General features: G+C 35.7%; 1 protein-coding gene across 2 annotated transcripts in view; it reads right to left on the reverse strand.

The window, feature by feature from the left end:
• Lrrc69 (leucine rich repeat containing 69) overlaps positions 1-18,233 on the reverse strand; it is an 84,683-nt gene that overhangs the window by 17,292 nt on the left and 49,158 nt on the right. For both annotated transcript variants that reach the window (XM_010611985.2, XM_010611984.2), the window contains exon 6: positions 3,206-3,307. In XM_010611985.2, the coding sequence (XP_010610287.1) occupies positions 3,206-3,307 (102 nt within the window). The remainder of the gene's footprint in view (positions 1-3,205; positions 3,308-18,233) is intronic.

Below are 18,233 nucleotides of genomic sequence, written 5' to 3' on the forward strand. Positions count from 1 at the left end.
ATATATATGTATAAATGTGTGTGTGTGTATTAAGACTTCACTGACCAAAGAAAGAAAACAAACATTTGCCTTACTCCCTAAAAACCTCTCATCATTGATGCTAGTAGCATGGAAGTCCTGTATAAATGTTACACAAACACTGCCTGAAATTTTAATAGTGTATGGGGTTAGTTTATTTTTATTTCTGGGCCAAATTAAAAAATTTACTTCTCAATAGTATTAAAATAGTTCACATGGGGTTCTGATCAGAATTTTGGAAAATATGTCCATGAAGACACAAAAACAGACATAATCTTTCACTTATTCATCCCAATTGAAATCATTTTTTTAAAAATTCAAATAACAACAAAATTCTATAAATAGCTATATCCTTGTTCCCTACTTCCCTATCCTTTCCAGTTAACAAGTATATGGTAAAGCTGCCTTCATACAACAACGCTGAGTATGGTTTCTTTAAACGTCCGGTCTGTCAACAGCACAAACTCGTGATCACTTATGCACTTTCTTCTAGATGGTTAACTGACTGGGGTCAATGGGACAGACACATCTGAAAGCCCTAATGCAGCCAGTACTGCTAGATCTGTTGTTTATTGCCACTCTTTCTCTCAAGGCTTGAGTAGAGTATAACCTGTGATCCTAAACAAGATATTCATTTTACAGGTAAATGATTAGCTACATGAATTCAATGGCTAGTCTCATTACAAAGCTGCAGAAAACTCAGACAAGGATTCACTCTGTTCAATAGAAGGTAGAAAAATTTGCTGAAATATATAAGACCTATAAATAAATTCAAACATGACTTCTTCCATTTATGATTCCCATACCCAGATATGTTTCTTGCATTCAGGATATCTGTTGACAATTCTTGTCAGCCATTATTTATACTCTTCTACCTTCTGATAATTTGTTACTTTGGGAGAATAATGCATACCATTAAAATATAAAATAAATTTATTGCTTGGAAAAGCATCTATAAAGTAGGATATTACTAAGCTGACCAATAATATATTCTAGGACCCCTCTTACAGATACATTCAGTGCAGTTTTTGAAAATATACAATTTAATGGTGCTACATATATATATATGCACATAAAATTAACCCTTGCACTCCCAAGCCTTAAAATTTCAAATATCACACTGAACAACTCCCCACAAAAAATGTAATCATTATGTACCGCCAACATGTACTAATAAAGAATAAACATAAATTTTAAAAAGTGCTGGGGATGTAGCTCACTGTGAAACCCTGAGTTCATTTCCCACTATTGAACAAAAATTATAAGACAGAAGTATTGATCTGTCACTGTAAGCGTTAATAATCTTGCCTTTGAGGGCTCTCTGAAAGACTGACGTCACATTGAATTAACTGCTCATCCAGCCTCCCACACACACCAGAATATCCTCCAACCTAAGCTTATCCTGACTCCATTCCCCAGACCTCCCTTGCTATATTGCAGTGTGGAGCTAAAGCTCAACTGCTTAAGTCGGTGCCAAGGTCCCAACACTATCTCTGTGACTTTGAACAAGTTATTTAACCTTTCTAGGGGATGTTTTCATTTCTATTTTTAAAAGAGACAGTAATGGAACCTACACCTTTAGGGTTACTGAAGGACTACATTAATTGTTAAGTATAAATAATAGTGCCTTGTTCACAGTAAGCTTAAAATAGGAATTACCATAATTATTCTAAAATTTTTGATGCAAAAGAAAAATTGGTTATGAAGGATTAAACAAATAATGCAAGTCTTTTAATGATTTACAGTTGAATTTCAAAAGAGTATTCTTTCTATATAACAGTAGGAAATAATGGTGTTTGTGGGAAATAGTGATATTTGTGAGAATATTTTCTGAAAAGAATTTTGAAAAGAGCTCATCTGTGAAAGAAGCCAGCTCTTTCACTTACTAATTTCATTCAGAGGGATCGTATGGACATAAGCTAGAAATATACTGAGAATGGGCCCAATATCCTTGTTTATCAGGGCCAAAAAGGCAAAAAAAAAAAATTATTAATAACATAAGCATTTAACAATGGGGAAGTAGTTAGAAATATGACATTACCTATCAAAATATATCTTAATATACACTGATATAAAAGATGTCTTAGTCTTCTTTTTCTGGTTAAAAAAAATTCACAACATTTTGAGTGAAGAAACATCTAAAGAATATGTAGAGTTTGAATTCATGTTTAATTTAAAATATATTCTGTATGCATAGGAAATTTAGAAGAATAAGTATTAGGTAAGAGTATTTACATATATCTCTGTGTACTAGGTTTCTGGTAATTTTATTAACCTCCATTGGCTTTTTTTTTTTTTTCCTCATTTCACTAAATGAGCTTGTTTAACTTTCACTGTAAGAACTTTTTTCTAAATCGGTATATTTTAACTAATTTTTATTTTCTTCATTATTTATTTGTATTTTTTCAGTTTTAGTAACAAACGTGTATTTCTGATACAATGAGTGGAGAGAGTATTTTAAAACAAATTAAGCCAATGAATCAGGTTGGTCATTTCCTATAGCCAGGAAATTTGAATTCTATGAAATTCCTGAAAGTCTTCTCTAACAATTTTATACATTCAGCTCTACGCCTAAATATATCTGGAAAATTCAAAATTGTGATGGAGAATCATACTCAAATATGGGAGTATCAACAATCTTTTAACTCATCTATTGTGAAAGGAGTCTTCTAATATGCTTCGTGCACATTATAATCTCATTCATTCACTAGGGCTATAGAAAAGTTAAAAGAGGGTAGAAGAAATAAAGACCCTACAAAAAATAAGTCAAATGCTTCTTAGCACTGAGAAAAATACTTTGAAGGCCAAAGTGAAAATAAATCTCTTTTTTTCTTTTCATCTAATAGACTATCACCATTTCTGTATTTAGTCACACTGGAAATCAGATAAGATTACAGTGGATTCCATCAGCAAGTAAAAAAGAAAAAGTGGGGGCAGAGATTTAGCTCAGTGGTCCTGCCGCCTACCCAGCAAGCATAAGAACCAGAGTTCCATCCCTGGTACCAGAAAAAAAAAAATGTATGCATATGATACATATTTCCAGTAAATTTGAATTATATTAATCATTTGCTTGGCTGGCCAGAATGCCTTAAAAAAAAAAAAAACTCTACAATTTAAGCCATATCCTTAGTTTGAATATTTAATTATTCAGCTGAATACTTGAAGGTTGAATGAGCTAAAACTTTACCTTTAGACTCCAAACGTCCTCCTGCTGTTTAGCCGTAAATGGTTGCTTCAGGAAGAGTGGATTATCCTCACAGTAGAATTCCCTCAGCTTCAGATCCTGAAACTTTTAAAACAAAACAATAACTTTATTGTACAACAAAACAACAGCCCAAAGCTCTAAAACTATACCTTCAATACAATTGGAATAAATTTACTTTTTTTTGAGACTTAGCACTCTGCACTAATATTTTAAGAGTGGGACACACTCTAGCCTTTAGAAGCATGAGAATTATAATACTGGTATAAAGGTGCGTGAATCTAAATGTCATATCCTCTGCACTAAACAGCTAAGAAAACTGGTTTAGGGTCATAGACTTGATCAGTAACAGAGCAATGTATAATAAATAAAGGGTTAAGAGCATTTTGTTTTATATTTGTGAGAAAACCTTAGCATGATGAAAAATACTCCAAAACATATCATATTCCAAACCTCAGAGATCATTATCTATATATATTCAATGAGAAAAGAGGAACACAGGAATATCAGATGTTCTCGTTATAATGTGTTGTACACAACGAAAATAAAAGGATAAGGAATGAAGGCAGAGAAGAGAGAGGAAAAGGAGAATGTACAGATCACAATAGTTTTCTCTTTTTTTCCCCTCATTGAGTTTATTGGTACATTTTAGGTATACAGTACAGTGACATTCATTATTGGGATCTTGTACCTTTACATGACAGGTCTTGGTTCTCATTTTTTCCCCCTTGTCCCTGCCCTCCCTTCACCCCTCCTCCCTCCCCCTTTACAAACATTTCATTTCCTCATATTTTTTCTTTTCCATTATTACCTCTCCCCTACCCTTCCCACTTTCCCTATACCTTTAGCCCTTTTCTTCCTATTTCACATTGTCCATTATATCATTAGGATCTTATGTACTATTATAGTTTATTCACACCAGAGAAACTATACGGTATTTACATGTATGATTTATGTATATCACTTAGGAATATAGAATCAATATATATCCATTTTCCTATGAATGAATCTGATTTCTCATTCTTTAAGGCTGAGTAATATTCCACATCTTCTTTATCCAGTTTCCAACTGATGGGCAAACAGGGCCCTTTTGCCCACAATAGTTTTCTATGAAGAAAATCTAAATCCTTATACAGTCTATCACTTCAGTAGAAAATGGAGCTATTTCTTCATATTAGTATTATGCTTCGTTTCTAAGAACCTATGTGGCTTTTAAAGTTAAACTAATTTAAGTGACTATTTCTCTGAGTCTAGATATCAGCTATAAAATAGGAACATTAAGAAGCTATCTTCAGTAGTATGGTGGTAAACTAGTTCCCTGAAAAACAGAAGGAAAGAAGGAGAGAGGGAGTGGGAGAGGGAGGAGGAGAGGAGGGAGGAAGAGGGAAAGGAGGGAGAGAGGGGGAGAAGAGGGAGGAGGAGGAAGAGGAGTGGAGGAGGAGGAGGAGGAAGGGATTGACCTGGATGGGTAGTGTGTTGATTTCATGACATATTTGCTATGAGGACTTAATTCAAGTCATTAAACACAGTTCAGAAAGACATTTGCAAAATCTATTCTTTGAACCAAGATAAGCTGACTCTATCACTCTACATATCACAAAATTTATGGGACAATTAGAGATTTCTGTATTTTCAACCCAAGATTTGAAAGCTAGTAAGCACGTGACAAATTAAAAATAATTTGTTTAAAATATCTTTCTGAAGAATCAATGTCATTAGATTTCAAAAGCTATAGGAAGGTTAATACAACACAAACAAGATTGGTGTCTGATTTTTGTAGTTTGCAAGGGGAAGAGCTTATAATTTCAAAACCTAAAACCCAGACTAGGGTTCATTAATATGCAAAACTAATAGGAAGGTCTTTTCATATATGCATGAGATATATATCTTAGCCAAGGAAAATCACTCAAAACATACAGCGACTGAAAGACAGTGACAAAATACAAAAATTAAAAGGATGCATTATTTCTGCCTGTCCAAAAGCAAAGAATAAAACTTAGAATACCCACTGCTCCTGTTAGGAAAAGTATTAAGAAGCTCTAAGAGCCCAACCCCTAGCAGAGTCAGCTAACCATGACAGGTCAAAAGGTCGCCTTAAACATTCCTAAGAGGCAGGAACCAAGATAAACGTCTGGTGCGGAACAGACCCTACCCCTTTGAACAATCCATGGTCCCACTTCCCCGAAGTCCCCACCCTTTGTAACTGAATGTTCCCGTAATTGACCCCTTTCTCGGAATTCCCCCTACCCTATAGCTTGTGGTTTTTTCCTTTAAAAACTGTGTCTCTACCCTGCTTCGGGGCTCAACTCCTCTGCCCCTGGGAGGGTTATGAGCTGAGACCCAGCGCACTGGAATAAAGACCTCGTGTTTTGCATCAAGAATTGTCTCTCGGGGTGTATCGTGGCGTCCCGGATTTAGAGTGGTGGGATTCCTCCCTGGGAGGATCTTACACTCCAAAGCAAAACAAAATTAGGAAATCTCCTTAGAAACAAATTGGCAAGGTCATTAAAAAACCTGAAAGCTATTCCTAACTCTTTGAGTAATTATTCTATGTATTTATCCAAAAGAAATGTTTTGGTTTTTGTTGTTGTTTGGTTTTTTGAGAGAGGGCCTTGCTATCCCTTGACGTTGACAGCACCACAGTGTCCTTGACCTCACTATGTAGCCTGGGATGGCCTCAAATTCAAAGCCAATCTCCTGCCTCAGCCTCCCAAGTACTGGGATTACAAGAATGTGCCAGTACACCAGGCAAAAGAAATGCTTCAAATGGGAACACACATTTATGAATAAAATGTATCTCTCAGAGTTATCTTAAATTTTTAAAAGGCTCTTTTAAGGCCATATTAGCAAATGTATGATAAAATGTGTAGCTTAGTTGAATTTGCTGGCCCTCCTCTTATTTACTCCAAGTGTATTCAAAACTTGGTCCTACATCATCCCTGCCATGGACTTCCCCTTTCTGCATCTGACCAAACTAGGGATGGTTGCTTAGTTACCCCTCAGGGCAGACAGGAGTCACTATCAATTCATCACCACCAACATCCAGTGTGCCTTCAAAGGTGGCTGACAGTTCTGCTGCAGTCATTATACTCAACATTTTCTTTACTGACTCACAATTCTTTATCCAGCAACGAAAAAGCTCTCCTTTCACATTCTCATTTCACTTCCTCTTCTTTACCCAAAGGAATGCTATCCATATTGATGACTCTCTCTGGGGTAATGAGTGCTGCCACACCCTGTTGCCAACTGTGTATTCAAAATCATCACCTGGACATCTTAAATACACATCCAGGTCACCTGGTCAAAGAGTCTTTTTTTCTACTATTTTCTATTTCAGCCCATAGAAAGCTTATCAATCCACTGCCATTTCCAAGTTTGCCCCTAAAATATGTAATGAATCTGTTTTGGTCTTTGCACACATCCTGCCACCAGCTTTGATCAAATTATTATCATCATTGTTGCCTTCAGCAAAAGTCCACCAAAATTTTACTCCTCTTGCCCTCTGGTCTCCATATAGTATATCTGCTACACTGCAGAGGGAAAGGACTTTACAACATACAAATCTAAATGTCACCTCACATCTGAAACCCTTTGAGATTTCTATTGTCTTTATAATAAAGATCAAATCCTTAGCATACCCTACATTCTTTTGCTCTAGCCCCTTCCACTCAATGTCTGAGTTCTAGCACACTGAATTCTTCTCAGTATGAACATCCACAGCCCTCCCACCTTAGGGTCTTTCTACATATTGTGCATTCTTTCCTGAAGTCATCTTTCTCCTTCATCCGACCCATTATCATTCATTATTCAGATCTTGGTTTATGTCACTGCTTCCAGAAAGCCCTCCCTAACCTGTGTAGTCAGGCTTCTGTTGCCTCCTTTTCTTTTAGTGTACTAATTTTAGTTTCTGATTATCCATCATTATGATGTTAATTGTTCAGTTAATATCTATCTCCCAGTGCACTGCAGCTTAGAGAAAACAAGACCCCATGCTGGCTTCCCCACCGTGCATCTCCAATTCCCAGTGCAGAGATTAGTATATAATGTAAAATGTAAGGATTTAAGATGACAGACTTCCCAGTTGCCCTTTCTTGAATTCCAGCTCCACAGTACTAGCAATGAGAGTTGAAACACATTATCAGACCTCTTTAAAAATAAAATAATAATGATAATTATAGGTTCCTCATCTAATAAGTGCAGTTGTTAAATGATATTATCTATATAAAGTACATAGTATACTTTGTTAAACAAGTAATATATTATCATAGCAGGTAGTCAAGGAAGAATTTTAATCATTCATGCTTTAAACATACTGTTACAGTCACCTTTTCCCGCAATTTAAAAGAGAGGTTTATCTGGGCTCACGTTTCAGTCCAGGTTCAGCTGGCTCTAAGAAGCAGCAGCATGGCAGAGAGGCCTAATGGAGGACAGTTGCTCAGGGCATAGAGGACAAAAAGCAGAGAGTTCAGGGAGAAGATGGGAAAGGAGATATAACCTCCCCAGACACACCCACAGAGACCCACCTCTTCTGATCAAGCCACACCTCCTAACAGCAAGTCAGCTATAGTGCCCCTATAATTCAATCACCTTCCAGTGGTCCCCGCTATGACTGCATGCGGCTGTAGGGAGATATCCAGATATAAACCATAACATTCTGCCCTGGCCCCCTAAAGATTTATATATTTATTCAAGCTACATTTAATCTAGTTCCCAAAGCCATAACAGTCCCAGCTTTACTGAAAAGTCCAAGGCCGAAGTCTTCTCTGAGATTTAAAAATCTTAGCTGTGAGCCCCTGTAATACCAAAAAAGTTAAAAACTGCCAATATGCAAAGGCTCAGAGTAAACATTACAATTCTAAAAGGGAGAACCAGGAGGATAGAAAGGAATGGGACAAAGCAAGGCCGAAACCCAGCAGGACAAACATTAAATCTTGTAGTTTCATGTCCAACACCTGCGCGACAAGTTGTGGAAAAATGCAAACTTCAAATGGCTTGGGTGGCCCTATCGCTAGATGACTGTATCCCTTCTAGCTTCGCTCTTAGGTTGGCTTTGCTCGTTCCTGCTGGCTTCCCTCGGGCATTCCACATTCCTGTCTTTTCCAGCTTTCCGGATTCTCTGCTGCACTTTTGGCTTCATTTCCATAACCTTATGAACAGCAATGGCCTGCCTGACTGTTGGTATCAAAATCTGTCTAAGTCATTTTCTCAAGGCTGGGACAAATACAAGACACCCACAACTTCAAGTCAGAGAGGTTTATTTTTACTTATGCTTCAGTCCAGGGGCAGCCAGCTCTAAAGCAGCAGAGCATGGCAGCAGAGCATGGCGGAGGACAGCTGCTCATAGCCTAGTACACAGGAAGCAGAGAGCATCAAGGAAGGAACTGAGAAAGGAGATACCACCTTCTCAGTCATACCCACACCCAGTCACTGGCCTCTTTGGACCAGGCTCTACCTGTATCTACCAGAAATCTCTCTACCTGTATTTCAGAAAAGTGAATGACCTCAGTACTTTCTCCTTGTTCACTGAGTAATTTACAGGGGAGTAAGGAAGATGCTATTTCAATTCTACATTGACTTGGTTTTGTTACACATTTATATTCCACTTTTCGTAGCCTAAATCCCTTCATACTTTGACCAGCAATGACTCTTTACTGGTACAATTATTTTGTCTGTGAAAATTATTTCTGAATAATTTATATAAAAAACTTTTAACAATTCTTGGATTTTTTGAGATATTTACTTTAAAATAATCATAAATTGTTCTGCTTTTAAAGCTTAACTCACTTTACTCAGCATTTGCTACCTCACTACAAACAATATATCTCAAGTAGTCAAATCCAGATAATGTAAAGACTTCAAAAATAACTCTTCTCCACACTTCCACTGAATTTATTTCATTCATAACTGGGCAATAAACTGAATGGTTCCATAGCCTTTCCTCAAAGATGTATTATTTTCTTTACTTCTCTTGCTATTCAACTTTTTACACAATGATCTTAAGAATATCGTTTACATTTTACATTTTCCTTTTTTTCTCAGTTATTTGTTTCTCTCTGCATTCTTTCTCCACTACCACCCTTCATTATCATTCTCTTTTGCCTCCTTTTATAATTAACTGAAAAGGTCATCGCAGAACATCTCCAGGCTGTGTACATTCTTGTCTTGTGATGGATTCTTCTTCCTTGTCAACTCCTATGCATTCTCCAGCTTCCCTCTACCTTCGTTTTCCTTCCCGTCAGCTTTCTATGCATTTTCTGAAGCTATGTTCTCAATCCATTCTGTTCTATTGGTACATTGCGGCAGTTTTAAAACGTGTCCACCGACCACTTCGTACTCTGCATTTAAAAGCTAGTTTCTTATCCTCCCTTTCCTCTTGCCTACATTGCACTTAGTAACTCATTTCTAATGGGGAAAGAAGTGATGTATACAACCTCAGAGGCGATTCCTGCTTCTTCTCTCTTGCTTTTGGGAAAAATATCCAAGGTAATGAAAATTGCATAACCATGGATATCCAGAAATTTACCTGTCATGGATCCTAGCCAATCATGTTCAAGGGTCAGCCCTGGGTTGGCCCTGGCTTCTAGGGACACCACTTAAAAGAAAAGGTCTATTACCAGAAGTTAGTTTCTGAGGTTACCTTGAAGTAATACGAAGAGACTCTCAGCTAGCAAACTTCTCATGTCCTGAACCAATTATCCCCTTTCTGAAAGTTCCTCACATCAGAGGCAATATTTTCTAAATAGTTTTCAGGGACTTTTTTCATCTTTACCAAGAGTTTCTAAAACTTGTAAGCATCAATTCAAGTCCTAATATTATCTGGTAGATGTAAAAAAGAGACAGATAAAAGTAAAAAGCTAGTTCTATGATTGTCAAAATATTTGCCTCAACTTTATATTTGTACAGTTCCTAATTTAATGATGGTCCAACTTCTGAATTTTTGAGTTTATAATGCTGTAAAAGTATAGCCATATGACATTCTGCTTTTCACTTTCAGTGAAGTAGTCAGTAATTTACAGTCAAGCATGGTGGCGCATGCCTGCAATCCCAGCACTTGGGAGGCTGAGGCAGGAGGATCACTCTGAGTTTGAGACCAGCCTGGGCTACATACTGAGTTCCAGGTCAGTCTTCGCAACATAGTAAGACACTGTCTCCAAAAAAAACAAAAACAAAAACAAAACAAAACAAAAAAAACAACTAATTACCATTACCTAATTAACATTTTAAAATGACCTAATTAACACTATATTCTAAATTATGAGCTAGACAGATGATTTTTCACAGCTTTAGGAAGTTAGCTGAGCAGTTCTGAGTATGTTTATGATAGACTAGTCTAAGCTCAGCTATGATATTTGGTACATTAGGTGTATTAAATGCATTTTTAACTTAAGATACTTTGATTTTATCATGGGTTTATCAGGAAGTAACTCCACTGTAAGTTAAGAAGCATTGTATTAGTAAGAGTATAGTCTACAGAGTTAAGCATTTTTTTGTTGTTACTGCATTGCCCTTAAACCTCTTCTCTGTATTAAAAAGTTGTAGAAGTTAATTATAGAAAATAAAAGATCTCTCAGACAGAACAAGTTAATGGCTATCTAAGTGTACAAAGACTAGAAGGAACCATGATGACCCAAAGTTTTCAGGTGCTACGAACAAAAATGAACTATGCCTCTAGTCTTGAACAGCTTCCAAACCATTTTACTCTTGATCCATCATGTTTCATAACATTTCATCCATCACAGAAACTGGATGAATCCATAACACAAGAATAGGAGATGAGAAGAAAAGCAAATCATCAGTCTTGGATGATGATAAAACAATGAAAGTTTGAAAAGAGATGGAGATGGAAAATGAAAGAAATATACTACTGCTATACACGATAGGCCCATTTTCCTCAAGAACCAAGATCTACCATGTAAAGGTTCAAATTCCCAATGATATAGAGGGGAAGTGGGAAGGGGAGGGGAAAGGAAATAAGGGTAGATAATTATTATTTCCATTTCCCCTTATTCTCCTATTATCTGCTTTTGAAGAGAAAAAGATCACATTTCAATCAAGTTGTTTCTAATTTGTTGTATGCCACACACACTCAACAGTATTTCAGAACAGACTTTAAAACTATTGTCATCAAAAGAGCCATTTTTGATTATTAAATTTAAATGAACTTAACAAAATAAATGATCTTTAAATAATTATCTTGAGTCAAGGTTCTTATTCAAAGTATTTAAATAAGCAGAGATGTTTCCTGTCATATTTGATCAAAATAAGATGAAATATTTTCCTGAAATGTGTCTAAGAAACACATAAGATGGAAAAAAATAATTAAATGATTACTCATATAATGCTTTCACAAATCGTTTAACAGAAAATGCACAAAAAGCCCTGCTAACACTTATATTTTTAACAACTAAGATTGTATCTGAATGAGTTGATGGTTTTATATATAATACTTATACACACACAATGTAAATTTTGACAGTATCCATTTGAACTTGATATCTATGGCATTAAACAGTACTCACTGCGTGTTGGTCAATCAGATCTTCATTAAAGAAATTATTACCAGAAATGAACTGACTTACACCTGATTCCCCCCAAAAAGACCAAACTGGTTACCAATTTTAAACAAAATGACCACATAATTTACTAACTATAAATATAAATCAATTAAGTAGGACAATATAATCATATTTCAAATATATTTAAACTCATTTATTGTGATAATCAATGTTATGTGTCAATTTAATTGGTCCATGAGATGCCCAAATGTTGCCAAGATATTTTGCAATTGATTCTGGGGTGTGTTAGTGAGGTTGATTTTGGATAAAAATTTCCATGGTATTGAGGAACTTCCCTCCTTAACATAGGTAGGCATCATCTAATCCACTGATGTCCTATACTGACAATGAGAGGAAAAAAGAAATAATTTGTCTTCTGCCTTAATATTTGGTTTTTCTCTCCTGTACAAAGACTGAAACCTACATTGTTGCTTTAGGCTTGAACTGGAATTGTACCACTTTCTCTCCTGAGTTTCCACCTTGCAGGTGGCAGATAATGGCATTCTCAGTCTCTACAATCACGTGAGACAATTCCTAATAATAAATCTCTTTATAGCCAGAGATTGGAATCTTAACTGGTTCTATGTCTCTGGAAAACTCAAATATATCTACTTAAGAGATATCATAAAGAAAGATAATATCTAACACCAGAAGCCAAAGAATTCAAGAAGGAAAAAGGAGTGAAAAGTGTGATAACTGTTGGCGAATGAAAAAACTGCCATAAGGCAAATTCTGTAATATATATTCACAAAATGTTAAATAATCATACAAAGTATTCAATAGATATAGTGAACGTTTAAATAAGTTTTAAAGAAGTATGCACAGGCCCCAGTCAGGGCCCCACCACTGGATTGGGCAAGCAGACGCCAGCCAGAGGCCCACCCTGATATCACTGGTAAGTGCACCCAGGCCCCAGCCAGACAACAGCTCTGTATAGGGATTTAGAAGGTCATCATTCTAACCCAGGAATTGGCACAGTGATGAGCAGTAGAGAGAAGGCCTCTCTGAGGTTTGTTGAGAATAAAGCCCACTGGGAGAGGAAAGAATCAACTCGATAATGGCATACCAGACTGTATCAGTTGAAATGAGAGGAAACTTAGACCAGACTCAAAACCAGACTTCCAGATCTCCAAAGACAATCCCAAAGGGCAATGAAATGAAAGAATCTGAAACGCAACCACCTGGACTCCCTGAACTGGCAATGAAAGAGGATCTGGGTAAAGAAAATGTGTGTGTGTGTGTGCACGTGTGTGTGTGTTTTTAAATAAAATGGAGTACTACTCAGCCATAAAGAATGACAAACTAGAGACATTATAGATAAATGGATGCATATTGAGGCCATACTCTCCTCTCTCTTTTTCTCCTCTCTCTCTCTCTCTCTCTCTCTCTTTCTCTCTCTCTCTCTCTTTCGCACATAAGTACTGGGGAATCAAACTCAGGACCTTGTCCTTGCAAGGCAGATGGGGCACCATTGAGCTAAATCCCTGGCCCAGGGCCATACTCTTAAGTGAAATAAATAGGACACACATTTGTAAGTACTGAATAGTTTTTTTGGTATGAGAAACTGACAGTGTAAATAAGGATCAAAATGTGTAACAGATAATATGAAATAGGAAAAAAAGGCTCAAAGGGGAAGGGGAAGTAGGAGAGATAGGGAAAAGAAAAGAAGAGAAAGGAATAAATATGAGAAAAGGAAAAAATGGAAACGAAGTCTTTGTAAATAGGAGGAGTGGGTGGCTCAAAGGGAGGGCAGGGGAAAGGGGAAAAAAATAAGAACCAAGAAATATCATGTAAAGGTACAAATTCCCAATGATGAATATGATCATATTGTATACCTAAAATGTAGCAATAAACAATGAATTTTTTAAAAATTTTAAAAATTATTACAGTAAAAGATACCTTGCCAATAATTCTTCTTGAAATATTCTCCCTTGCTTCAAATACCCTTATCTTTCTTGCCACTTCTGAAGCAGTTCCAAAAGCCCTCTTTCATATCTATTCATGTAGTCTTGAGGTCCTGAATCTACTCAAAAGGTTTACAGACATTCTGTCAAAGAAAAACATTATAATGTGTCCTCAGCCACCTTATTCAGTGGATCTGGCACCAAGCAACTTCTGGCTCTTCACCAAAGTCAAAAAGACCATGAACAGGAAAGATTTTGAATTGATTCAGAAATGGAGTCAATCATAACAGCACAACTAAAGACACTAACGAGGACTTCCAGAATAGCACACTCAAGATGCTGAAGCAGGAGGATTACTTCAAGTCTGAGGCCAGCCTGGACTACATAAGGAGTTCAAGGCCAGTTGAACTACAAAGCAAAAACCCTGTGTCTAAAAACCTGCTCCAGAAAATGAAAACAATGGTGAGACAGTTGTGTTTCAAAGCAAGAGGGAGTATTTTTAAGAGGATTCATGACAACACCTCTTTTGGTGTAATAGGTTTTTAAAAAAATTTAAACATTCACTGTATTTCTTGATCATATTTCTAAGTAATCAGAGAAGATTAATTGCAAAAATGTTCTTTAATTGGACAAGAAATAAATATACCATTACATAAATAGTGAGCATCTCCAAAATGTATGTAGAGTGATCCTTTAGAGTATATGAGATAGTGTCACCTCCCAGTTCAAAGGACTTACAGTGGTACACATCTTATTCAGGACTTAGGCCTTGCTCTTAAAGATACTTACAAATTAGTCAATGATACTCTTAAACATATACTAGGACTACCAAACTTTTTTTTATTGTGCTTGAGTCATATCTCCCCCTTCCTTCTAAGTACATCCATTCCCTCAAGGAACCTTCTTAACACCTACAGGTTTTTACACATGATTCTCTTGCCTGAAAACGGAGATGATGGAACCAGCCCTTCACTATTGAGTCAAAGTAAAGCCAGTCATACCCTGGCCTCAAGCTCTGATCCAATCATCCAGATTCCAAGGTTTGGGTTGTTTATTTTGGTTTGGGAATTTGTCCAAGAAACATGGAAATAATTTCCTTTACTTCTAGAAGCTGAAATAGAACAGCTGTATGTCAGGGCTAGCAAGTCCACACTGTGTTATGTGTATGTTAAATTATAAAAGAAAGGAAGCAACAAGTAAGCAGTTGAAGCATTTGGAATATGGGTACAATAAATGTCAGGACCTAAATGCCAATACTACTGAGGATTCCAGGACCTCCATGAACTGAGAACCCAGACACCTTAGCCTTTACCTTATCTCTTGTGTAAATCCTTGTAAGATTTTTCTTACTCTTCCTCACATAGCTTTAATTAAACTCCTTTTACATTGCAATGAAAAAACAAAAGAAACATGCACACAAATTTCAACATGTGACAAAATTCTCTTGCCCTGGCCACAGCAAGCAAGCATCTACAATGTTTTTGTTCACTCCAGATAACCTTTTTTAGTGCATTTTTTTGAATTCTCCTTTGCAAAATATAAAAATCTACTTTTCCTTTCTTTTAATCTAGCTAAGATTTCATTAATTAGTATTTTAATCTTTAGAAATTGTCTTCTTTTCAGATTTTGGAAGCCAATTATAAAACGAGTACCTCTCTACTGGAGAGAGAAGCCATGTAGCTTAGACACAATCTTTCATCTGTATATTTACACTCCTAGATATGGTTACAAGAAAGGCAGGGATGAAGAAGCATTTTCTTCAGAGAGTGCCAAATAAATAAAAATTTTCAACATCTTCCCTGGGATAGTCTACAATATGAAGTGAAGAATTACATTTTGAAATTTATTCAGACTAAGCAACAATTTAGAACAGTGAAGTAGAAGATATTCAAGGATTTTGTGAAAGCGGTCTGTGGTTTGAAAACTAATTGTGGGATATTTGGTCTTCCATTTTTCTTATCCTGACAGGAAATTAAAACTTCAGTCACCAGATTCATGATGGGAAGTGCATAAAAAAAGGTCAGTCTGTAGCTTCTAACCTGGTTTCTATCCACACAAGTCCCAATATGATTTTAAATAAAGCTTCTTAAAGGCATATCACTTTTAATTCCACTCAGTGTATTTTTTAATATATCTTTGACATTCTTCATTCAAACTAGACATTACTATTTCAAAGGATTCTTGAATGCTTTTCTTCAGTTTTCCTTAAGTTACTTATAATCAAAAACAATTTTAAAAACTCAGTTTTTTATATTTTAATATAGTTTAATCTATACTTAATACTAGAAAAATCCCAGGCTTAAATCCAGGGCAAGGTTCAAACCTTACATATAAACTCCCCATATATGCCCTTTAAAATATTTCAAACTGTTTTCCTCTACAAATAGAATAACAATCTCCATCTCACTAAAATGTGAAGATGATATTAAACATAAAGTATTTGGTAGACTGTAAGACATTCTTGGAAAATAGGGTAATATACCAATCCATTATCTAAAGTGGGCAAGTTCTATTATTGTTCTTTTTCAATAGAAAAGACTTGTTTGAATCAGCCATTGTTTTTTCTTCCTTTCTTTCACTACTGCTATAATATGAATATTTATGTTCCCTTCCTTCTAAAATTCACGTTTATATGCAATCTCCAATGTGATATTATTAAGAGGTGGAACATTTGGAGGTGATTAGATCAAAGAGCTAGGCCTTAAAAAATTGGATTAGTGCTCCTGTACAGAAGGCTTAGAAAACTTATTCACTTTTCTGCCATATGAGGACTTAGCTAGAAGGTGCCATCTTGAAGCAGAAAGAAAACCTTACTAAACTGCTAGTTTCTTGATCTTGGGCATCACAAATTTATAAATATTTTTTTTTTGAGACAGGGTCTCACTATGTAGTTGAGACTGACCTGCAACTCACTATGTAGCCCAAGCTGGTCTCAAGCTCACAGTGATCCTCCTGCCTCAGCCTCCCAAGTGCTGGGATTACAGGCATGCACCATCATGCCTGGCTATAATTTCTGCTATTTATAAATCATCCAGTTTAAGGCATTTTGTTATATCAGCCTGAAGAGACCAAAACAATTACTTTACTTCATCTTTACCAAACCAGGATGAAGTTAATCTATATAGTGCAAGTGTTTTAGTTAATAGATACAAATATTCCCAATTTGAAAATTATAAATTTCAGCACATTTAGTAGTTAGAAATAATAACAAGAAACCATTAGAAGAGGTAAATACATAACCACTTAAAGACAAAAAGAAATTTTCACAGGAACAGAAACTGTTTTTATACAGAATCAAGTGAAGAAGGAAGCACCCATCCAAAATGAATGTGAAAGCTCAAGAAAGAACTCTCAGACTAAAGAATGACAGAGGGAATTCCACACACAGAGTCAGTGGAGGACTTCAGAGGAGAAGGGGGATCAAGGAATGACAGACAGAGGGACCACTGCACTTTCTCAGGAGTAGGCAGCACTATGGATTCAGTGACACACTCTGCACTCCCTGTTCCCTTCCCCTGAGTTCCGCACATCCACAGACTGGTAAAAACAGGCTTGGGACAGAAAGAAAGATAACCAGGATACAGGACACCTGCTTGCATAGTCCAACATTGCTGTACTCTCACTGATCTGAGCACCAAAATTGCGTTCTCTGTTACAAAGTGAACTACAAAAACAGCTGCAAAAAAATCTTTCAGTGAATCTCAAGTGTTCCAAATGTTTTAAAAGTTGATATTGAAAAATAAAATCTACTGACTATGTAGTATTAACACTATAAGAGAAAAATAAAAGAAGTTATAACAGAGGAAATAGAGATTGTGGGACAATAACATAAAATAATTAGTGTAAGTAATTTCTTCAGGAAGGTAGGTAGAAATAGAAGTTAAAGCAAGGAAGGGTGATTGTATTAGAAAAAAAAAAGAAGGAACCAGTTAGAAACTTGAAATGCTGATTCCTATAAGATTTCTGAAGCAAAAAAAAAAATCTGAAATAGAATTTGATAACATTTATAAAACCAAAAAAATCCATATTTTTAATCTACATATGTAGAAATTTTTCCTAAGGGAATCACTAATGGTATAGATGGAATTCATGAAAGCCTCTTTTTACCACTGTAAAATGTCTGAAAAATTCCTACCTGATAAAAAATAGACTTCAATTATATGCGTACTTCAATATTATACAGCTATTAGAAAGAGTAAGGTAATATTATACTTTAACTAATGGGGAAATATTTACATTAGAAATCTTAAAAGGCACATTGCAAAACATTTATGTATAACTGATCCATCAATATGTTTAAATAATTCTAATTATACTAACACATGAACATGTGTGAGCATTCCATTTTTGAAAAAATATCTATATATGTACGTTATGCATTATTCATACATATATATTTTTAAAGCAATAATAAAGACATAAATTAATATTTTGATGGTGTGCACTGATTTTGGTCAGATTGTATATATAATTTTATTTTTCCTTTTCACTTAATTTGTATTTTCCAAATTATACACAGTAAAGTTTATTTTTCCAGAAATAATTAAATTTCTA

Source organism: Fukomys damarensis, unplaced genomic scaffold (assembly GCF_012274545.1).
Source record: "Fukomys damarensis isolate Sample0158 unplaced genomic scaffold, DMR_v1.0_HiC HiC_scaffold_5, whole genome shotgun sequence".
Taxonomy (NCBI): domain Eukaryota; kingdom Metazoa; phylum Chordata; class Mammalia; order Rodentia; family Bathyergidae; genus Fukomys; species Fukomys damarensis.